The sequence below is a fragment of the Ursus americanus genome, chromosome 30, assembly GCF_024610735.1.
Source record: "Ursus americanus isolate L20-20 chromosome 30, mUrsAme1.1.p, whole genome shotgun sequence".
In the NCBI taxonomy this organism is placed as follows: Eukaryota; Metazoa; Chordata; class Mammalia; order Carnivora; family Ursidae; genus Ursus; species Ursus americanus.
In genome coordinates, this window is record NC_142156.1 from 16,572,230 (window position 1) to 16,595,733 (window position 23,504).

General features: G+C 46.9%; 1 protein-coding gene across 3 annotated transcripts in view; it reads left to right on the top strand.

The window, feature by feature from the left end:
* The window catches only part of BRAP (BRCA1 associated protein), a 90,679-nt gene extending 84,641 nt beyond the window's left edge, over positions 1-6,038 (top strand). For all 3 annotated transcript variants that reach the window (XM_045776634.2, XM_045776642.2, XM_045776659.2), the window contains 2 exons: positions 1,299-1,402; positions 3,618-6,038. In XM_045776634.2, the coding sequence (XP_045632590.1) occupies positions 1,299-1,402; positions 3,618-3,981 (468 nt within the window). In that variant the 3' untranslated portion in view covers positions 3,982-6,038. The remainder of the gene's footprint in view (positions 1-1,298; positions 1,403-3,617) is intronic.
* The last annotated feature ends 17,466 nt before the right edge of the window (positions 6,039-23,504 follow it).

A 23,504-nucleotide genomic window follows, 5' to 3' on the forward strand; every position in this document is an offset into this window, starting at 1 on the left:
TTTTGAAGCTATTTTTATTTTTATGACATAGAGGAATCTTCCTCTAATTGTGTGTTCTTCCAACTTAACGGAAGTTGGCTATAAAGTTAATTTCTACAGTTATTTTCTTATTTAAAAAACAACAGTGCTGTTAGAAATCTGTTAGGCAGGCCGTATGGCAAGTTTTTAAAAGAAAGTATTAAAAGCAGTGGCCCTTTTTCTAACATGACGGACATTGCTGAGAGTTTACATCTGCCCAAGGGTCATTTTTCCTTGGCTGTACAGCTGTGGCCTGCAGTGTGGTACAGGGAGGTTTAGAACTTGGCTCTGGACCCAGATTTGGTGTCCAGTCCTGGACCCACCATGCTCTGTCTAGTTGGGTGACCTTGGGCAGATCGCGTCACCTTTCTGTAAGCCTGTTTCTGTAAAAGGTTGCCACATCGAAGTCCCCGGCTCCTTACAAGGTATAAAGGAGATACTGCTTACAAAACACCTGGCTGGTATGGGGGCTGTAGGATTTAAATTCTCAGTCCCTTTCAGTTCCTGTTATTACTGCCTCCTGGTCCACCCGGCCTCACTACTTCTTCCCACCTCAACTTCGCCCTGTGTCCTTACACCAGTAGAGCTGAGGCATTTCTCAGTTGTGTGGATCGTCACACCTGAGTGAATCCAACGTCTGCTTAGCTAGACTACAAAAGACTCTTGGTTTCCAAAGCAGAATACACTAGAATTTTAAAATTCTCTTCAGTTTCTAAGACAATGTGACATGAATTCATTCTCTCTATATTGCGCTTATAAGTTAACTCAAAACAGGAACCGCTTATGTCCCACGTGGCTTTGTGGTACATGAGAAAATTAATACAGTTTTGGGTGGGGGGGACCCAAACAGTTAAAATCAGTTACCACCATTTTCTTGGATTAGATTAGATTAGTTTGTTAGATTATTTGGATAGCAATTTTTGGAATGTGATCTCAGGAGGAAAAAAAAAAAGTGATGAGTTAAGAGAGGGTGCTCTGGTCTGGCCTCCGACAGACCGTCTCCTGCTCTGCCGCCTGAAGCTCTTCCTTTACTCCCGAGTCTTCCGCTTGGCACGCAGTGGTTCCCGATCACCCTGGGACAGAGGAACAGTAAAGCAGAAAGGGTTTCTCAAAATGTTTATTTCCATTACAGAGATTCTTTCAAATGATTGTCTCACCTTTTCTTAGTTTGGTTTGTCCAAGTTACAGACAGGTGACTGAAGAGACAATGGTGAAGTGAGCCCCGAGACCCCTCAACTATGCCTCTGTGAAGTGAAACTGACCTCTGTTTGCTCTTCCAGATTAACAACATGAAGACCAAATTTAAAGAAACCATTGAGAAATGTGATAATCTGGAGCACAGACTAAATGATCTCCTAAAAGAAAAGCAGTCTGTGGAAAGAAAGTAGGTGTAATTGGTCTCTTTTAATTAGCTCTTTCATTATAACAGGCTCATAAACAGGTAATCTCCTTCATTCCGGTGGAAACACTTTTCAAGTGTGTCTATCACTAGGTTTTCAGGGGCCCCCCTGTATATGGAGCAAACTTAACTGTGACTTCCCATTTATTAAAAACTACAGCGTTTCGTGCCAGACGGACGCCGTGTGGAATGCAGCGCTCTCCCCTTGACGTCTGAGCTGATTGTACGCGCGAATATCTTTCATTTTTGCCTCTAGAAAGCAACTGCCTTATGCTTCGAGCTGCAGCTTCTCTGAGCCGCGTGGCTGAGAACTGGCAGCTAGGAGAGTGACTGGCTAAGCCGAGATGGCTTGTACCCTGGCCTTAGAGAGGAGTTAGCAGGCTCGTTGAGTGCGGGGCGAGAAGCTCAAGAACAGTGGCAAGCACGTGCTCCGCTACCGTTCTGTGGGGGGGTAGTTGCTGCTGATTGAAATGACCTTTCTAGCTTACGTGTACTCAGAAATAACTGATTCTTTACCTCTGGACAAATGGACAAAAAATGAATTTAAGGAGGATAGCTTTAAAAGTTATTTTTTATTTTTTTGTTGTTTTGTTTTGTTTAATAAACCTTTATTCTGGAAGAAATTCAGATTTACAGAGGGTACCAAGATAGTGCAAAGAGTTTCCATTTACCCTTCACTGGTTTTCCCCCTTGTCAAAAGTAGGAGTTAAGAGTTTTTGGTTTTTGTTTTTTTTGCGTTGTGGCAAAATCTATATAACGTAATTTGTCATTTTAACTGTATGTGTATAATTCAATGACATTAAGTGGCATTCACAACATCCTGCTACTGTCACCACTGTTTCAAAATTTTTTCATCACACACAACACTCTTCACCAAAGGTTTTTTGTTTTGTTTTGTTTTCTTTTAAATATTTTATTTGTAAGTAATCTCTGCACCCAACATGGGGCTCAGACTTAAAACTTGAGATCAAGAGTTGCGTGCTCTACCGACTGAGCCAGCCAGGTGCCCAGAGGATTTTTTTTTTAACTTCTGTAAAAACAACACTACGACATTAAGAGAAATTAAAATATTCTCCTATACTTTCAGCTCCCTAACAAACTGTATGAAAGAATTAAAACTGGAAGGTCTTTTCCACCCTGTAGACCATGCTGTCTATCTAGAGGTTACCGTTATGAATGAATAGTACCAGGGGATATTTACTCTTCCACATCTTTTGCTGTACCTGTATTAACATCTCACAAACATAATCTTTTTTCTTAAAAAAAAAAAAAAATTAGGCATTCTGTTTGGTAAAATACTCTGTTTTGGAGATTTTTTTTTTCATATTGCTACATCTAGATCTATCTTGATCTTCATAAAGACTGCACAGTATTCCATTGTCTGGCGATCCCATGATAATTTTAACCAGTTCCCTATTGATGGATGTTTAAATTGTCTCAGGTCTTAGACTACTGTAAACTCTATTGCAATGAGTATTTTTCTCCCGATTTCTTTCAGCATGGTCTGAAATATATTCTGTAGGATATAATCTGTAGGATAAATTTCTAATAGGTGTGACAGAGGGCATGTGAAATTTTGATTTTTATAGGTATTGCCAAGTTGACTTCCAAGGAGTTTGTAGCAGTTCACGCCCCAGTGCCAATGCGTGGAAGTTCCTCTTTCCCCACGTCTGAGCTCTTTGGCATTCTGATACATAAAAATGGTATCTCAAATGGTGTTTTAATTTCTAATTCTTTACTTATGAGTAAGATTGAGCATCAAGAATAGGGCACTCCCTGTTCTTGAAAACTCTCCTCCAGCGAACGCAGGGGGGTCAGAGCACTTGACTCTCCGAGAATGTCACTATTCCTCATAACTTCTTTATCGTAGGCTGTTATCTCTAGGCCACCTATTTAACCACAGACTGCAATACAGAGAAGCAGTAGGAGTTTTACCATGAATCACAGAATCGTTTCTGCAATTGAAAAATTTCTGATGCTTAGAAAAATCGTCCCAAAGCCACGCTGTTAACGCGAGCAAAATCCTTGCTTTGTAAAGCTGTTGCAGTGGCAGCACACCAGTCCCCTTCCACCGCAGGAGGGAGGAGTCCAGTCCCTAAATGGATTCTGAGATCACAGCGCCTCTGTTCAATCCCAGAGCAGAAAGGGGACAGTGTGAGCAAATGAAAACATGCTTTTGTCTTCCTTTGTTTTGCAAAAGGTGCACTCAGCTAAACACGAAAGTGGCCAAACTCACCACAGAGCTCAAAGAGGAGCAGGAAATGAACAAGTGTTTGCGAGCCAACCAAGTCCTCCTGCAGAACAAACTGAAGGAGGAGGAGAGGGTGTTGAAGGAGACCTGCGACCAGAAGGATCTGCAGATCACCGAGATCCAGGAGCAGCTGCGTGACGTCATGTTCTACCTGGAGGCTCAGCAGAAGATCAACCACCTGCCTGCTGAGACCCGGCAGGAAATCCAGGAGGGACAGATCAACATCGCCATGGCCTCGGCCTCCAGCCCCCCCTCTTCGGGGGGCAGTGGGAAACTGCCCTCCAGGAAAGGCCGCAGCAAGAGGGGCAAGTGACCTCTGGGAAGTAGATGTCCCTGAGACTGTTTTCCCTGGCACGGCGAGGGTGTGCTGGGGCTTCAGCTACATGTGAGGGTGGACCTGGAATAAGTACAAGTGGGGACGGAGCCGCCGTTGTTTGGATCTTTTCTTTGCTGCGTGTGCTGTAGCAACCGTAGGGCCGGTGGCGAGGAGAGCTGATAGAAATGGGCCGGGTCTTAAAAGGTGGCTGCTATTTTCCACCGTAATAGTTCACTAACCTCAGACATTCTCTAATGACCATTTTGCCTTCCTACTTGATAGAAGCCCCAGCTCTGCTGTGCATTCTTCCATCGTATTTATTGAGTCGGTGTATTTCACATTCAGTTCTGGGGTCTATTCAAGACATCGAATTTTTTTTTTTTTTTTGGTAACCTCAATGGTCACGTTACCTGAGGTCATAGCAGCTGCTTTAAAGAGAGGTTTGCACTGGCCACTGAGGATTTATGAAAATTTCCTAGTGTTAGTCTCCTATCATTGTCATCCCTCCCTGCATCTGGGAATTGAAGAATTGGTTGAAGGTCACATGAAAAGAGGCTGGGCCCGTAAACCTTCAGTCACTAGCATGTCACCAGCCGCCATCTCTTGCTCCGGGGCTAGCCAGGAAAAACAAACAACCCGCACAGGCTGAGCTGACCCAGTGTAGGGAAGATGGTGGCGCTTCTACTTTGTTTTCGATGACTCCACAGCACATTGTGAACCTCAAGTAAGGAGGAGGCCAAAGGGTTGCTCCAAGACCCAGCTCTCGGAGTGGATTTCCTAGCATCTAGCAAGAATCAGCAGGCAGATTTATCATCCGTGTGAAAACGCAGAGTGAGGCCTCTGACTAGCTGATTGTGTATTTTGCTGGGATCAGTATTTTCTGAATGTTTACAGAAGATCGGGCTGCATGTTCAGGTTGCGGCTAGAGGGAGCTTGGGCAGATTTTCAATGATGCTTTTAAGATACAACCAAAGGCTGTTTTTAAATCCGAAAATGAGAATTTTAACAGAGCCCTTTTAAAACAGTCATGCAATGCTTGTTGTGAGCCAACAGAGGGGCTGTGTACTTTCTCGAGAAACCTTAACGTTAAGTAATTCATAATACGCAGTAATTAAGCAAACTTAATGTAAGACCCGTGTTGGAATTTAAGCTTCCAAAGGAGGTAGCCGGATAGGTTAACAAGATGTGCCATTAAATGATGGGGTTTGTTTTCTGCTTTAGAATTAGCCAGAGTTTTCAAATGATCATATTTTAGAATTGTTTTTTAGCCTATGATTAGGCTTCATCCATCCCCTTTGGCCTAAACGTCTTACATGTTACTTGTTAGCACACAAACTGTATTGTTAATCACCATCCATTTTTGTGGGATATGCTGTAGCATTTCCCAAAAAACCTTACCTGTAACTTTGCAAAACGAATGTACTCAGATTCTCAATTTTTACTTAGGGCAGACCAACTCTACAAGTCCCCCTTGGACTTATATATACAGATATCTTAAAGCAAGAGCGGGAATGTAAAGCATAACCTAATTCTCTTTCCTATAGAGATTCTATTTTATTTAAAGTCTATTTTTACACTAGTTAGAATCCTGCTTTTTTGGCCAAGTACTTGTCTTGCATGTCTGACCTTGCAGAAGCTGGGGTGGATTGTAGCATACTAATTAGGAGAATTAGAAGTAGTTGACAAAGCTTGCTCGCTCCTCATTTTCCCATGATCACCTCCATCAAGCAGCCCTACCACCAGCTGGGAGAACAGAGCTCTTCAGTACAGGTGGGCTAAGTGTTCTGAAAGGCTGTGCCCTGAGGAATGAGCAAATAGGCAAATGTTTCCTAACTACTTGAAGGTTTAAAATTTTTTTTCCAGAAATAAAGAATCTTATCAAGGTACATTAAGAAAATGTTTTTGAAAAGGGTCAAAGAGTGATGTTTGAATTTGACAAAATTACATAAGATAGAGACTGTTCGTGTTTTCTTGAGGATAGAAATGAACCACTTAATATATCCGTACTACCTTGAACAATGAAATTGCATTAAAATAACCAAACTTTGAAATGATTTTGCCCTGTGTGAAATTTGTGTCTCTCTGATTGACATTTGCTTGGGAGCTTGTATCTATAACCTAAGAAAGTGTCCGTGACCTTGGATTTAAAAGACGCATTAAAAATCATCCCCTCAACAATAGAGTGAGCAGCTAGATTATTCATGTTTCCACCCCTTTGCTCCAACTTCCCAAACTAATAAAAAGTAGAATAAGGAAAATTATTGGAATTTGGAGGCTTGGGATAGGCTGAGACTCAGCACACAACTCTTTTTGCAAACGGAAAGCAATTTATACACCAGAGACTTTTTCCCAGGCCCTATCGCCAGCTGAGATTGTTTCTTCTTTGAAACTGTCCCAGATGTGACTGGTTAGGATACACGGGGAAAGACAAAGCCCTGAAGCAATCCCCAGCTCGATGCTTGTTCAGGGACGTTGTCCTCAGCAGAGGGCTAGGAAACGAAACAGCCAGCCAGGAGAGTGTAGAGAGCTTGGCAAATCACAAATGAACAACCTTCTGTCATCACTTGGAAACCCCTCTCCTGGTACAGTCGGGATACACAAGTTACAAATACTATCCTTAAAATTTGGCTGCTGTGCACTCTGCCACGTTGCTTGGGCTGGTGGCAGACGGGCTCACGTGATGAAGTCAATGGGCTTATCTAAAAAAGGAAAGTTGCTCTCACTTTTGAGGAAAGTGATTTCGTCTTCTCCAGGATAAAGCTGAATTAACTGCCGCGGTGAATTCTGCTGCGTTAATTTCTTTCTTGGCAGTGGAAGGGAAGTTTTTCTGGAGTCTCTCACGACCCAGCTCCTGCTCCTTCATGGTGCTGGGGGATGTCTACACTGCTCAAAGACCTGGCTCTCACCTTAAGCGAGTTTAGGAAGCCACCAAGAGCCACCAAGCCTCTGACAGGCTTCTGCTTCTGGCCAGCCCTTTTCACTCTTGTCTTGAAGTTTCTTGAAGTAGGAGTCCTAGAATATCTGCATGGTGTCTACACCAACAGATGTAGCTTTTTTTTTTAAAGATCTGCGAGAGAGCATGCGTGCAGGCCGGGGGGAGGGGCAGGGAGTGAATCCTCAAGCAGACTCCCTGATGAGCAGATTCCCAGGACCTAAGTTCATGACCTGAGCCGAAACCGAGAGCCAGACACCACCTACTGAGCCACCCAGGCCCCCCAAGATGTAGCTTTTAAAGTTAAAAATTTTTAAGTGACGGGAAGGAGTAAAGTAGTAATAGGGAAAAAAGCCTTTCCCTTCAGGAACCGCCCCGCCCCTAGAGCCGAATCCTGTGCAACGTGAGGTTCATTCCCCACCCCACCCCCCAACATTGCACTGCCCTCAGCCTGGAGCAAACACATTTTTGCGTTGGTACATTAGGAGACCTCAGGGAAGTTATATAAAGCTGCTTTTATTTCTTATCCTCATTGAGGGGAGCTATGGGGAGAGCTTGTGGCCTCTTCATCCTGACTAATGTCATAATCAACTCCTTTATGACTTCATCTTTTAAAGGTAATGGTAACCATTTACCACTTCCTGGTGACCCTTTTTACCCTGCCTCCCTGGGCCTCGTGCCCTCCCCGAATGCTCAGGCACTTGACAATATTAGGTTCTGTTAGACATTCGTTTTGAAAGCTGCACTCCCAGAAGCCAAAGCTATCTCAGCATCATTTTAGCTAGTATATTTTCACGAACATGGAGCAGTCTCTACTGTAATTCTGGAAGCTTAGGCGAGCACGAAGGGCTCTGCAGTCGGTTCTTAATCTGGATTTTGCATTCTTACTGCACTGAAGAAGGCCAGGGAGAGATGACCGATCTGTTGTTTTACACAAGATGAGTGTAGTCTTTAGGGCCCAATGTCGAATTGCTTCAGGTCAGAAACTTCTCACTGGAATCATCTGGAAAATGGTTTTGGTACTTGGCACGGAGCTGCGCGGGTGCAGATAACGTTTATTACTCCGAGGCTAATTACCAAGTGCACTAAGTGAACTAAAGCCGCTTTGCTTTTTTTTCAGATCACGTTCTAAATCCCCTGACCCAAAACTCCTTTCAGATCCAGCCTCGAATAAGACTGATGGTGAAATTCTTCCCGAAAGATAAAAGGGGAACATAAATGCTGAATATGAGAAACACTACTGACCTGGCCTCTGTGGAGATGTCTTTCACCATCTCTTGTCTGGAAGGAGCAGTCGGTCCCAGACCAAATCTGCCTCTATGTCCATTTCCTTATTTAAACAGGAAGGGTGCGCCAAGACCCCTCCAGCCAAATCGATTTGTGATTGCAGATTCTCAATCCCTTGGGTATGGCCCAATGGGCCAAGAGTCCAGACTTTCCCTAGAGGGCTGGGCACAGTCAAGTGCCATTAAAAGAATGATGTGTCTCCACCACTTGAGAAACTAGACGGTTCACTTTCATCACTAACATAATGGTTAGCCCCAAAAGACTTTGGTGCTCACTGAAAAGAAGGAACACGAACTCATTTCGGGGGCAGAAGAGCAAGATCACAGAGAAGGACCGAGAAGTGAAGGAGAGTCCATGGAAAATTTTAGGAGGAACAAGAGAGCGGCTCTCCTGGAAACACTCCAGCGGAGAGCAAACAAACTGTGACTTATCACACACAGCCAGAGGGTCCTCCAGCAGCATTTTCCAGGAATTATCTTTTGTGAAAGACTTAGCCTTAAGTCGTGGCCATGCCCACTCACACAGTCTAACTGATGAGTTTGTGCTCACACGGAAACTATGAGCCCAAAACCGTTTGCAGAAGAGACAGCAGTAGAAAAGCCACGTCACAACCCCCTCCCGCCCCCACCTCCTGGCCCCACCTGTCCTTGCGGAAAAAAATTAAAATCCTCTTTTCAAAATGCATGCCTCCAGAAAACAGCTTCATTGCATTTGTTTCCATGCCGCGGAAAATCGACACTAACTGGCTTTGAGCCCAAACAGGGCCAACTGCAGAACGCTGAGGTTCTGCACCCGGGAGCTCAGAGGCCTCCTCCATCCACCCTCCCCCCAAGCACATTCGTCTTCAATTATGTGGGAACATGCCTGGGCCGGGGGCTGCTGCCAGAACTCTCCTGGCCCCAATGGAGGAGGCCCCGTGCTGCGGCCCAGAATTTTGCCGAAAAGTCCATGCAGGATCTCTCAGTTGCTGCCAATCGTGCACTCTCCCTTTGGCGAGATTCCTAGCTCTGTTTGGCCAGAGTAACGCTAAAGCTCTCCCTTCTCACTTTCTTCCTCTATGCTCGGTTCTCCTCTCCCCGCGGCCCCCTTCCCCCTCACTCTTATAAATAAGAATGTTCTGCTGCTTTTCAGAACCAGAATAATCCCAAGAAAGACAGCCTACCCCTAGCCCCTCCTCTCTCCTCTCCCAGCCCGAGCCCTCCTCGGGAGAGGGCTTTTTGGTGAACTCTTAAAAACAGTTTTCACCTGCGGAGATAACATTCTTGTGAGAAGGGAGGTAATTGACGCTAAGAAGCCCGATTGAGTTACTGTTAGCCCGTGTGAACCCAAGTTGACTTGGAACCACCTAGAAGAACAAACCCAGGAGAGACCCGTTTTCCAGCACCAGTTACCCCCAAGGAGGCAATCCAGAGAGGCAGACCCAGAACCTCTGTTTTCTTTGTAGGACCCGAAGCCGAGGGAGAATTAGAAGCGCAGAATTCGAGACCTCTTCTCCACATGCTGAGCGTTCAGGGTGGGAGCAAGCTCTGCCCTGTTTGGACGGGTCTGATTCCAAGGGCTTGAAGCTCACGTTTGTTGAATTGCTGCCGACCGAACCACAGTTCTTACGCTGAGTACTTTCCACGCACTGTTCCGTTCAGTCCTCCACGCCAGCCGGTGAGTAGGTAGAACTACCCCGCGGTACAAACCGAGAAACCGAGGCCCAGCAGGGGACAACTCAGGACTGGCTGAGGTCGCATCATGGATCCCTGGTAAGGGCTGAGGTCGCATCGTGGATCCCTGGTTAGGGCAGTGCTCAGTCTCAGCATTACCTGAGTCCAAAATCTGGGCTCCTGGCCACTCCGCTCAACTAGCCCCTCTACCCTTGGGACGTGGGGACAGAAAGGACACAGCTCCCAAGTCCCCATTTTGTGGTTGCTTTGGGAAAGGAGCAGAGTACTGACGAGGCCACTTTGGTGTGAGTAAAACGGTCCCGTACACCCACCTTCTGCAAGCCTCCCCCGCTCCTCATGGAACTTTCTAACGTCTGTCTCCTCTCCCACTCCAGCGGGGCCTGAGCCAGAGCTGATAAAGAAGGAGGAAGAAAACCACGCCAGTGGTCCCCCCTCCACCCAAGAGCCGACTTTGGGGAATCACTTCATTCCGATTGCCTGTTGTGGCCCCTTCGCCCCAGGGAGGCTTGGGGCCCAGTCCACACCAACCACTTAAGCTGACATCTCGGTTCTTTTATACAGAGCTTCATGGAAGCCTGGGTGCTTCCCCAGCTGGAAAAGTTGCTTCCGGAACCAAAACTATCTAGACTCTAAGGAGTCCTTTCTTTGAGAGCATAGACTCAGTTACTGCCCCCAGAGGCGCACACAGGAATAAACAGACTAACTGGAAACTTGAGGTTCTGGAAGGATCAGCTTAGCTTGTGGCTTCAGTTTATTACAGAATAAGTGGAGAGAAAGTCTAGAACAAATTTTTTATAAACTCCCAGGGGCTGTTACAAAGTGGTGTTAACCTGGCAGGTATAGACTGGTCTGTGTGTGTCCGCGTGTAAAGGTCATCCAAAACCTTTTTCTTTTTCTTCTTCTTTTTTTAATATTATAACAAGTCAAATTTAATTTAGAATACAGATGCAATACCTATTATCCTACTTACAATTATATATTTTAAGTGCTATAAGATAATTGCAAGAGCACTGTATTTTGGGATATACACATATATTATTTCTATGTTTTTTATTTTTGAGATATAATTAGCATATAACAGAATGCAGGTCTCAAGTGTTCAGTTGCATGAGTTTTGACAGTTGTCCACGTCCGTGTAATCACCACCCAAATCAAGATGTAGAACATTTCCATCTCCCCCCAAAAATAGGATGTTTTATTTTTAAAGCAGGAAAATATAGAGAGGGAAAGTAAAAGTGGTCTTATCTCAACAGAGGAAACCATTAACACTTTGGGGTGTTTCTTCCAATGTTTTCTAGGCATATTGTTTCTATATGGTTTATTTGTTCTCTCAGTCATTACTTGAGGGCCTACTAAGTGCCAGACTCCATCAGGATTCTGGGTCTATAAGCGGATACTACAGTCCCAGTCCTTGCTCCTTTACAAACAAACGAAATTGTATGAAATTTCAGAAAACGATAAGTGCTAGGAAGGAATAGTGTCAGGGGGCAGGAGGGAAGGGCTGCATTAAGTAGGGTGGTTACAGATGCCTCCATGCTTGATTATGTGCAAAAAAAGTCTTGCTTCGGACTTCCAGCCTCCAGAACTATAATAGAATCAACTTCTATTTGTTCTAAACCCCCCAGTTTGTGGTACTTTGTTACCCTGGGACACTGACATGCAGGTCTTTGCTTCCATTCCCTCCGACAGCTTGACAACTGCTCCCTTCCCCGGCCATTTCCTATTCCCGCACTCCACCTAAGCGTGGTGTCCTCCTGAAGGCCCGCCTGGTCTCCGGGACGAGCCTGGCCTCCCCAGGCTGTGGTTTCTCTGTACACCAGCAGTCATGAGTCATTCCTGGTCATCTCCACCAGCCCTCTGAAGGCGAGGGGTTCTCAGGAATAAATCCCAGCCTCCCTCTTCCTTTTCCTCTCTCTCTAGGTGAGCTCACCAGGTCCTGTGGCTTGAAAGACCATCTCGACGCCACGAAGTCCCATCCCCAGGTTGCGGACTGTGGTCTGGACCCTGCTCCGAGCTCCAGATTCACAGAAGCGTCTGCTTGCTCAACGTCTCTGTCGGGATGCCGCACACACAGGTACCTTAACGCGCTTGAAAGGAACGCTTCCGTTCTCCCCCACAAACCTGGCTCTACCTGCAGCTCGGGTCTTTTGTCTCAGAATAAGACTCATCCTCTTCCAGCGAGGAACTCAAGCCAGAAGCTGGGCATCACCCTTGACTCTGCCTTCTTTCCCCTCCCCAGCCATTGGCAGGCCTCCCAGATCTTTGCAGAACCCACTCTGTCCAAGCCACTGTCTTCACTCCTCTGGACAGTTGCGGTGGCTTCCTTGCTGGTCTTTCCACCGTTACTCCCGCCCCTTTCCAAATCATTCTCGATACCCTCACTTATGACAGTTAGAAAGCCCATCCTTGATTTTCCCAGATCTTAGAGTAAAATCCAAAGCCTTGCCTCGGCCTACAAGATCTTGCGTGACCTGGCCCTGACCTACCTTTCCAGTCTCATCTCGCAGCTCTCTCCCTCCCTCTCACTACCTCCCAGCTCCCTTGACACTTACACAGTGTGTTCGTCTGCTAACACAGCCGTAACAAAGTGTCACAAACCGAATGGCTTAAACAACAGAAATGCGTTGTCTTGCGGTCTGGAGGCGAAAAGCCAAAGATCAAGGTCACTACAGGGGTGGGTCCGTCTGAGGCCGTGCGGGAAGGATGTGCTCAAGGGCTCTCCATGCAAACGGAGATCTGCAAGTCTGCCTCCAAGCCTGGACAGGCAGTGCGGTGCCGAGGTCTGTGCCCGGGGCCTGGGTTCAAACCGCAGCTCTGCTACGGCCTGGCTGAGTGGTCTAGGGAAAGTTATGTGACATCTCTGAGCAGTGATTTCATCTCCGGAATGGAGAGAGTAGTAATATCTGCCCCTCAGAAGATTTGTGGGAGGATTAAAGGAACTGGTGCTTAGCTCAGCTCAGTGGACACAAATTGTGGTCTCTGTGTTAGCGTTTTTGCCACCCCCAGTCTCCCCCAACCTGTGTTCGTGGCCCCTGTGCTTACACATTTTGAAGGTGGGGACCGTTTTCCTTCATCCGCTCAAGGCCTGGCCCAGAGAAGCCCCTCAACACTGGCGTGTTGGAAGGGATGAGGAAGGAGGGAATGGACAAAGGCCTGGGCAGAGTAAAACCAAGCATGCTCCACGTGGTAGGAGGCAGGCAAGGGGCAACCTCATCCGTACGATGCCAGCACCCAGCAGCTCCCCCGGCATGGCCGGGGCTTTAATAAACACTTGCCGAGTGAATGGGACAGGCAACAGGAAGAATGTACAAAATGTCTGAGGGGCTCAGGAGAGGGCAGGGTGATTGTGACTGAGCGTGCCAGGAATGGCTTTAGGGACAAGGTGGCAATCGAGATGGACCTTGGAAGGACAGAGTGGGCTGGCCTGCCCTGTGGCCTCTGTCTTTGCAGCACTAAAGCGAGTCTGGAGAAAACAGCCTTGAGCAAATTCTGCCAGTTAGAGGAATGTATCTGTGAGATGCTTTGAGGTACGAGTAACAGAACCCCAGCCGAAGAGGCATGGCTCACACGATGAGGTGGGTCCGGGTCTGGGCAGGTGAAATGAGCGGCTCAGCAGCCTCACCAAAGACCTGGTCCAGAAGCCCTCCAAGAGACTTTCCCTCACTTTCCATGAGGCCAACCGTGGTTCATCTCCCAAGACTGGGGATAGACCTCACCACCCCAGAAACTCAAAGAGGGTGACTATCTGGACAATTGCGCTGCTCTCTTAGCAAACAGATGAAATCATGATTGGTTGGAGCCAATCATAGGATGGGTATGGACAGGGATGGTCATGTGATGAGATTATGGCCAATGAGATGGAGAGGGAAGTCTGCTGGGGGTTTCTGGAAATGATTTTACCCCCTGAAATAAAAAAGGTGAAAGTGAGGCAGTTCCTTTTGTTCATGGCTCCTACCTTCCTTCTTTCCTTCCTTCTCAGAATGCCACTGTGTGAGGCTATGATGCTTGGTGTCACAGCAGCCATTCTGTGACCCAGAGGGACAATGTTACAGACATGCTAAGGATGGCAGAGCAGAAAGTGAGAAAGAACCGGGTTCTTGATGACGTAGTTGAATCACTGAACCAACACTGGAATTGTTTGCCTGCAGACAGCTAATTCATGCAATAAAGAAACCTTTATCACTTCAGTCCCATTAGTAGGGTATTGTATTACTTACAGACTAAAGCATTCCTAATTGATAGAGTCCCTAACTCTGTCTAACTTACTTCCCTCTCTACGTTTCACATTCCTTCTTTGCTGGCAATAAATTTGGAGCTGCCAGCCATCTTTTCTGCCATGTGGGAAGAGATCACTTGAGAATAAGATCAATACAGCAAAAAGGAGAGGGGAGAAGTGGAGAGGGACTGGATCCAGCTATGCCAGAAATGAGCCCTATCCCTGGACTTTGCAGTTACATAAGCCAATAAATTCCATCCTCCCTCTCCCCCACCTTTTTTCCCCCCTTAATCCAGGTTCTTTTGATTTTCTGTCAATGAAAGAGTCTTGACTAATATACTGTGCCCCAATGTGCCATTTCGGGGTCTTCCCCCACGTCACAGACCATCACAAAGTATTTGTCAAGGAAATGAATTCACTACTTTACCTTCTCTTTCCTGCATCCCAGACTCGGAGAAGCTACCCAGCCCCCTGCAGTCGTGGTGCTGGGTGTCTGCAGTGCACAGCGTGTTCAGCCACAAAGTCTTACAAAGTGAAGGCCTGTGTTAGTCAAGATCCTTCAGGCACAAGTCAGGAATCCAACCCCGACTGATAGAAGCAGATAAGAGGAATTGCTTAGCTCTCGTTAAGGGAAGCTCGGGGGTGCGGCTGGCCTTGGGGACTGTGGTCCCACACTTGGCCAGCTCACTAACCACCGAGAGCTCGGTTTTCCTTCCGACTGACCTCACTTTCCCGTCCACACGCAGGCTTCCTCCAGGTGGAGACGGATGAGGGGGGCAGGACCCCACACGGCACCGGGTACTGCTCACACTGGCTCACCAGCACCTTCTCTCTCCAGCCTCCCTGCAGAGTCCCATAACTTCATTTACTTTAGCCCCATCTGGGCCACATGCCCTGCCTGGGGTAACCTCTCTGACTCTGACTGACCATACCCTAGGCCATGTGCCCTGTGGCCTTGAGGGCAATGGGACCATGACCACCTTGTGTGGGGAAGAGAAAGCTCCCCAAAGAAAGGAAGGGAGCTATTATGCAAATGAGGGGGGTCGGGAAGGCAGGGCCTGGTGGATGGAACTACTGACATCTTTCATAAAGCCATCCCACTACAAACTGGGACTTAAAAAAATCTTAATGGATTTCACGAACTGCTTTGGACTCACTAAATACTTCTTCTGCACCTGTTAAGTGCCAGGAGCTGTGTTAGGAGCTGGGGCAATAAAGGTGACCGAGCAAAAGTCCCTACTCCTACAGATGTCCCAATCAAGTAAGTGACCAGTTATGTAAACCGATACCGTGGTTCGTGGTTCGCTGTCGTAAACTGTTGTGCTCTGGGAACGCCAGAAAGGGTGCACTTCATTCTCCCCCGTTGTGGGGATTAAGGAAAGCTACAAAAGAGAAGTGCCATTTGAGCTAAGCCTTGAAATTCAAGTATGGAGATTGGCAGGTGGAAAGGGGTGGGCCAGTCCTTCAGCAGAGGAAACAGCAGGAGCCAGGAACGGAGGGGAGGAAATGCCTGGTGGAGCCCAAGAGCTTCAGGGGAGCCCCAGCTGGCTAAAGCGGGGGTGTCATGTGTTCGGGTACAGGGGTGGCCAAAGATGGCCACATCCTCATCCCCCACACCCATGAGTACTACCTGATATAGCAAAACCGACTCTGCAGATGGGATTAAGTTAATGATCTTAAGATGGGGAGGTTGTCCTGAATTATCCAGGTGAGACCTAAATGCAGTCACAAAGGTCCTTATCAGAGGGAGGCAGGAGACCAGAGCAGTAGGAGATCGTGTGACAACAAAAGCAGAGGAAGAAAAGGCAAAAAAGCCAGGGGATGTGAACGTCATGCAGAAGAAAAGATAAGGAACACGTTCTCCCCTAGAGCCTCCAGAAGGAATGAGGCACGTTAGCACCTTGGAGTTAGCCTCACGAGACTCACTGTGGACTTCCAACCTCCATAACCGTGTGATGATAAATTGGTGCGCTTTTAATCCACCAAATTTGTGGCCATTTGTTACAGAAGCGATAGGACACTAATACAGGCAGGGTGGTCGATGGCAAGAGAATAGGATCAGGTTACGAGGACCTTGTCTATCACTCCGAGAAATTTGTCCTGGCCAGTCCGCGTGTTCTAACACCCTGGCCACAGTAATAGGTGAATAAAAGAACATGTGACCCAGTTCTGCCCAGTGAGCACTGGCCCTACGAATTTTGCGGTAATGCGGTCTTCGGGGATTGCCAAACTGGCCAGAATGGAAACTTGGAGCTGTAGGGGGCCACCTTTGCTACCACTAAGGAGGACTTGCCTGGGGATGTAGTGCCCAGAATGTATTAGACTTGGGGACCCAGTCCCCCTCCTTGCCTGGAGGATAGCTGAGCTAAGAGATGGAGAAGGACGGGGTCCCCAAGTCTAATACATTCTTCAGCCAATTTGTATAATAAGCCTTTTGTGCCACTTGAAATAGAGACTCATGGGGAGGAGTGGGGATGATTTTTTTTTTTCTCTTTAAGTAGTCTACACACCCAACATGGGGCTTGAACTCAGGACCCTGAGATCAAGAGTCACACACTCTTCGGACTGAGCCAGCCAGGCTCTGAAAAACCCCTGAGTGGGTTTTTATTGGACAGGGATGACACCTGTTCTCCTCAAGCTCACTCACAAGCTCACATTGGCCGCCATCAGTTCCTCCCTGGCAGGAGACTTTGGTTCTTGCTACTGGGCGTCTCCATAAACTGCCTGAGTGTCCTCATGACAGGGCAGCTGGCTTCTGCCAGAGTGAGCTCTCTCAGGAAGAGAAAGCAAGGGTGCCCGCCCAAGGTGAAAGCCGAAGGCTTTTTGGTAACCTAATCTTGGAGGTGACAGAGCATCATTTCGGCCATATTCAGTATGTTGAAGCGAGTCACGAAGTCCAACCCAGTCACAAGGGGGCTAGAGTTACGCTTCCCTTTTTTTTTTTTTTAATTTTAAGTAAACTCCACGCCACACATGGGACTTGAACTCACGACCCAGAGATCAAGAGCAGCATGCTGTACCCACTGAGCCAGCCAGGCACCCCCAGCTTCAACTTCTCAAAGGGAGGCATATCAGAGGATGTGTGGGGCGTCGTTTTTAAACCACCATACCGCCAAACCTCCCCCCATCTCTCATTCATGAGATTTGGGTCACATGGTTGTACCTGAACCAGTCACTGGTAAGGGGAATGGATTCTCCTAAGATTAGTCGCTGCTGGGGGCTGGGCTCAGTTTCCTCGGGGCTCAGGGCTGCTTGGGGGAAGGGTTTGGTATTGGGGGAGAAAGGAAAGAGTGGGTGTCAGTGTGGACACAGCAGTGAGTGTCCCACAGGCAGTACACTGGGGTAACTGGGAAGGCGGGGAGAGGTTTCAACGGGAGAGGAGCTAAATTTGATACTTAATTTATTTTTTTTTAAGATTTTATTAATTTATTTGACAGAGAGAGAGACAGCCAGCGAGAGAGGGAACACAAGCAGGGGGAGTGGGAGAGGAAGAAGCAGGCTCATAGTGGAGGAGCCTGACGTGGGGCTCGACCCCAGGACTCTGGGATCACGCCCCGAGCCGAAGGCAGACGCCCAACGACTGAGCCACCCAGGAGCCCCCTGATACTTAATTTAGTCCCAGATTCTTGAGTGGTATATATTTACCAGAAGAAGAAGGAGAATAAGATGAATGGCGTTTCCTTTCTGACTTGGAACCCTGTTTTGTCCCCTCTGCCCTAGAAATTTTGTAATTTGTGTTCTCTGCAGAGACACAATAATCCTTTTTATCACTGGAGTCTTTGCAAAAATGCTAACTATTTCATAATGAAAGTCAAGGTTGTGCTAATTAAAGGATCTAACATGAAGCCCAAACAGTTTTTTCTGATTGAAGTGAAATTCACATAACAGAAAATTAACCATTTTAAAGTGAACCTTCAGTGGCATTTAGTGCATTCACAGTGCAGTGCACACACCGCCTCTGTCGAGTTCCAGAACGTTCACACGCTCTTCCAGCCCCAAAGCAACCCCGGGCCTATTAGCAGTCACTCCCCATTCTCCCCTTCCCCCAGCCCCTGGCAAGCGCCAGTCTGCTTTCTCTCTCTATGGATTTGCCTGTTCTGGGCGTTTCATATACATGGAATCATCTAATACGTGGCCTTTAGCATCTGGTTTCTTTCACTTCACGTCGCATCATGTTTTCGAGGCTCATTCATGATGGTATGGATCAGAACCTTAGTCCTTTTTATGACTGAATGATATTCCATCGTATGGATATACATTTTGTTCATCCCTCAGCCAGTTACGGACATTTGGGGTGTTTCCCCCTTTTGGCTACTGCAGGGAGTGCTGTTATGAACGTGTACGTACATATATTATTTTGAGTTCCTGTTTTCAATTTTTTGGGGGGTGTACCCCTAGAAATAAAGTTGCTGGGTCATATGGTACTTCTGTGTTTAACTCCTGATGAACCAGCAAACTGTTTTCTTTCCCCTTTTTTTTTTTTTTAAGATTTTATTTATTTACTTGGAGAGAGAAAGAGAGCACGCACAAGCAGGGGGAGCAGCAGGCAGAGGGAGAAGCAGACTCCCTGCTGAGCAGGGAGCCCGATGTGGGGCTTGATTTCAGAACCCTGTGATCATGACTTGAGCCAAAGGCAGACGCTTAACGACTGAGCCACCCAGGCGCCCCTCCAGGAGTGGATTAAAAACAAATTATTAGTAATCTCTATACCCAACATGCGGCTTGAACTCATGACCCTGAGATCGAGGGTCACATGCTCTTCTGACAGAGCCAGGCAGAAGCCCCCAGGAGTGGATTTAAAAAACAACATATAGGGGCACCTGGTGGCTCAGTCAGCCAAGTGTCTGACTCTTGGTTTCGGCTGGCGTTATGATCTCAGGTCTTGAGATCAAGCCCCACGTAGGGCTCCATGCCCAGTGTGGGGTCTGCTTGAGATTCTCTCTCCCTCTCCTTCTCCCTCTGCCAGTCCATCTGCCAAACCGACCCCCCCACCGTTGGTTAAGCAACTGACTCATGATTTCAGCTCAAGCCTTGATGTCAGGGTCGTGGGTTCAAGCCCCACACTGGGCTCCGTGCTGGGTGTGGAGCCTACTTAAAAACAAAAAACAAACATAAACAAAAAACAAAAACAAAAACAAGCGTCTGTTAAGTGTCAGGCAGTGTTCTAGGCTTTATAACTGTAAGCAATAAAATTCCTGCATTTGTTGGACTTACTTCTAGGGGGAGGAAACAGGTGATAAAGAAACGACCAAATATGTATCTAGTAGTGATAAGTGGTATGAAGAAAAATCAAGCAGATTATGGGCGTACAGAGTGATGAGGTAGGGTGCTGTTGTACACAACAGGGTGCTTAAGGAAGCCTACTCAGCTCAGAAGGCTCCAAAATGAGCCCAAGGATCCAAACAAGATGAAGGACTGAGCCGTGTATATACCTGGGGAAAGGGCATCCCAGGCAGAGGGAGCAAGTGCAAAGGCCCTGAGGTGGGGGTGTGCTTGGCATGCTGGAAAACTAGGAAGGAGGCCAGTATGTGGGGGCCGGGATGAAGAAGTGGAAGAGTGGAAGGAGTAGAAGACTGAAGAGGTAGTGAAGGTCCAGGTGGTTAAGATCTTGTAAGTCAAGGAAAACATGTGGTGCCTATTATTAAGATGTGAGAGCGCTAGGAGTATTTTTTAGCAGGGGAGCCACAGACTATGACTTGTATGTTTTTAAACTACATGTTGTTTGGAAAATAGACCCAGCGGGGTAGGAGTATAAGCATGGAGACACATGAGGAGTGTTGGGCAGGCATGGGAGAGAGAATGTGGCCGGGATGGTGACGTGTGAGTCCCCGTGTGGTTAGGAGCAAGGTTAGGAAAGCGAGCCGGGACCCTGAGACAGTTCAGGCCAGAGAGCCAGGCGGCAGGAGTGTCTCCGGAGGGAGGAAGTGAGGAAGTCTGCTACCAAGGCCAGAAAGTGGTCTTCTCCAGTGGGACAGCCATGGCATCCATTGAGGAACATGTTTCTTTGAAGGGGTGGGGCTCAGGAGAGGAGGGGAGTGGAGGAAGGGGAGGCGGGGCAGGCAACTCTCTGCTCAGCGGAGGGCAGTGCTGGAAGGCGGTGAGCATCAGTAGAGGATGACTTATGTAAAGGTGAGAGGCTATTGTCGAGTTTACTCTAAAAAAAACCCCAAAATAAATTTAAAACATTAAAAATTAAATTAAAAAAAAAAGAAAAGAAAGAAATATTTTGGGGCCCCTGGCTGGCTCAGTTGCTGTAGCATGCAACTCTTGATCTCCAGGTGGTGAGTTTAAGCCCCATGCTGGTGTAGAGTTTATTTTTTAAAAAATAAAAAATGATGAAAATTTTAAAGAGATGAGAGGTCTTATAGCATGTTGGTTTGCTGAAGAGAATGAGCCAGAAGAGAGTAGAGCACTAGGGATGTCCCTCAGTAGGAGAGAGACGATAAGATCTAGATGGAACGGCGGACCCTTCTACAAGCGCACATGTTTCTGTGGATGAGTCTGCTACTGCTACTGAACTTTGAATTTGAACCCCTTAGGGTTTATCTAATAATCTAAGAACATCTCCCTTGTTCTCTTAGCTCCAAAACCATCTGGCAATAGTTTGTTATTTTTTACTACTTTTTTATTACAGTAAAATATGCATAAAATTTATCATTTTAACCATTTTTTTTAAAAGATGTATTTATTTGAGAGCTCACGAGCAGAGGGGAGGGGCAGAAGGAGAGAGAACCTCAAGCAGATTCCCCGCTGAGCGTGGAGCTCGGCATGGGGCTCGATCCTACGACCCTGAGATCATGACCTGAGCCAAAATCAAGAGTCAGGTGCCTAACCGACTGAACCACCCAGGTGCCCCCATTTTAACCCTTCTTAAGCGTGCAGGTCATTGGCCTGAATTACAGGCACAGTGTTCTGCAACCATCACGACTATTTCTAACGCTTTTTCATCAGCTCAATAAATCTCAACTCTTGTTATTGAGTGAATTCCCAGTACACGATGGTGGTGTTGGTTGGTGCTCTCGCTGCAGTGGAAAAGGCAGGTTATGATAACTGTGTGTTTCTGGTCACTCTGCTCCGATATTAGTGAGAAGTCCATAAAGAAGGTAGAGGTGGGAGTGGGGAAGGCCCAGCGGAAGCGCCCTGGGATGTCAGTATTCCAAAGAAGAATTGACGATGTGTGACTATCCTTGCACGATCTTCCGTGCAGTGCACAGAGGCTGTTCCCTGAGCCATAGCAACTCATGAACACCGGGCTTTGCTAGGAGTTGAGAAGTTATGAATCCACCTTCTCAGTTCCCGGCTACGCAGGCTTTCCCAAGAGGCCAAGTTGGCTCCAGCCCAGCCTCGTCATTGTAGGTGGGCCTCTCATTTCTGCCACTTCTGTCTCTCTGCAGAAAGTAGCACAAAACACTCAGCGCTCCAAATGCCAGGACCCCTACGGCCTCTTTAGGCGGGAGGTGAAAAAGGCCAGAAGGGAAGGGCCTGAGGGAGAAACAGAGGCACAGACCCCCACACATACCCATCACGACTCCCTTCCCCACAGCCTCTTGCTTTTCTTTCCCTCTGGGCCAATACAGAAGGGTAAGCTCAGCCTACTCTTATTTGTCATGTAGAAGGGCATGGAGATGAGTGGGAACGGGTCCATTACTTGGTTACTAGGGGTCAGTCTACAGAAAACACCTTCCAGAGCTTGGCATGAAAGAGCCTACGTTTAAACGTAGCCCCTCCATTCAATTGAAACTTATTCAGCCTTAGAAGGGAAGGAGATTCTGCAATAAAGCTACGACACGGATGAACCTTGAAGACATTACGGTGAGTGAAGGTAGCCAGACACAGAAGGACAAATATTGTATGATTCCACTTCTGTGAGGTACTTCAAGTAGTCAAATTCATAGAGACAGAAAGTAGAAGGATGCTTACTAGGGGCTGGGGGGTGGAAGGGGGAAGGAGGAAATGGGTAATTAGTGTTTAATAGGGACTGAGTTTCATTTTGGAAGATGAGAAAGTTCTGGAGGTGGATGGTGGTGTTGGCTGCCCAACAATGTGAATGTACTTGACAGCACTAAACTGCACACTTAAAAATGGTTACGATGGTAAATTTTATGTCGTGTGTATTTTGCCACAAGGAAAAGAAAGAGCCCAAGTGGCAGAAAGTAGATTAGTGGTTGCCAGGGGCTGAGGAAGGGGGAATGGGGATTGATTGCCAATGGTTATGGGATTTCCTTTTGGGATGATGGAATGTTCTAAAATTATATTGCGGTGACAGTTGCACAATTCTGCAAATATACTAAAAACCACTGAATTGCACACATTTGAAATGGGTGAATTACAGAGAATGGGAATTAGATCTCAACAAAGCTGTTAAAAGAATAGTCCAAGTTGGACATCTTGGGAAAAGTACTAAATTAACAGATTCTTTTCCTTCATTTGCTTTCATTCTCCCTCTCCTTCCTTCTTTCTTGGTCTTCATTTGTTTGGACATTTTCAAGCACCTACTGTATGCCTTTCCCCTTTTTCCATCTAGCATCGTTGAGCATTCTGCTGACCTTTAATGCCCTTTTCCCCTGCGGGAAAGGAAAGGCTATTAAAGTCAGGCTGGAATAAATGGTGTATTTGTAAAGTGGTACAATAATATTGCCCAATAAAAATGAGATCAAAGGGTTTAACCAGTTCTATGAGGCAGAAAAGTTGAAAATCATAGTCTCGCAGACCATACCAAAAATCTGGATGAAAGCTGAAAGTTCCAGCCCGGAGCCTAACCATCTTATCTCTACAAGCAGGGGTGGGGCCATTCAGCATGCGGCCTGTTCTTTAGTTTTCCTGTAATATAACCTCTGAAAGTTCCCTTCCCGGTGTCTGGCTGGCTTAGTCAGTGGAGTGTGTTGACTCTTGATCTCCAGGTTGTGGGTTTGAGTCCCACGTTGCATGTAGAGAGTGCTTAAAAAAAATCTTAAAAAAAAAAGTTCTCTTGCAAGTTGAGAACATCTAGGGCAGCCCTCATGGTCCATGAAGGACAATGAGGATGTCTTTCCCAAGGTCATATGATTACACTCAGGGTCCTCCAGAGAAACATTACCAATAGGAGATAGATAGATAGATAGATAGATAGATAGATAGATAGATAGATAGAGATATAAATTATAAATTTCTGCATAAATAGAGAGATCTATTATAAGGAATTGGCTCGTGTACTTACAGGGGCTCAGAAGTCCCACAGTCTGCCACCTGCAAGCTGGAGACCCAGGAAAGCTGATGTGGTAGTCCAATTCCAAGTCCAAATGCCTGAGAACAAGGGGCGTTGATGGTGTTAGATCCCAGTCTGGGGGCAGAAGACTGATGACCCAACTCAAGCAGTCAGGCAGAGGACTCTCCATTCTTCTGCATTTTTGTTCTAGTCAGGTCCTCAATGAAT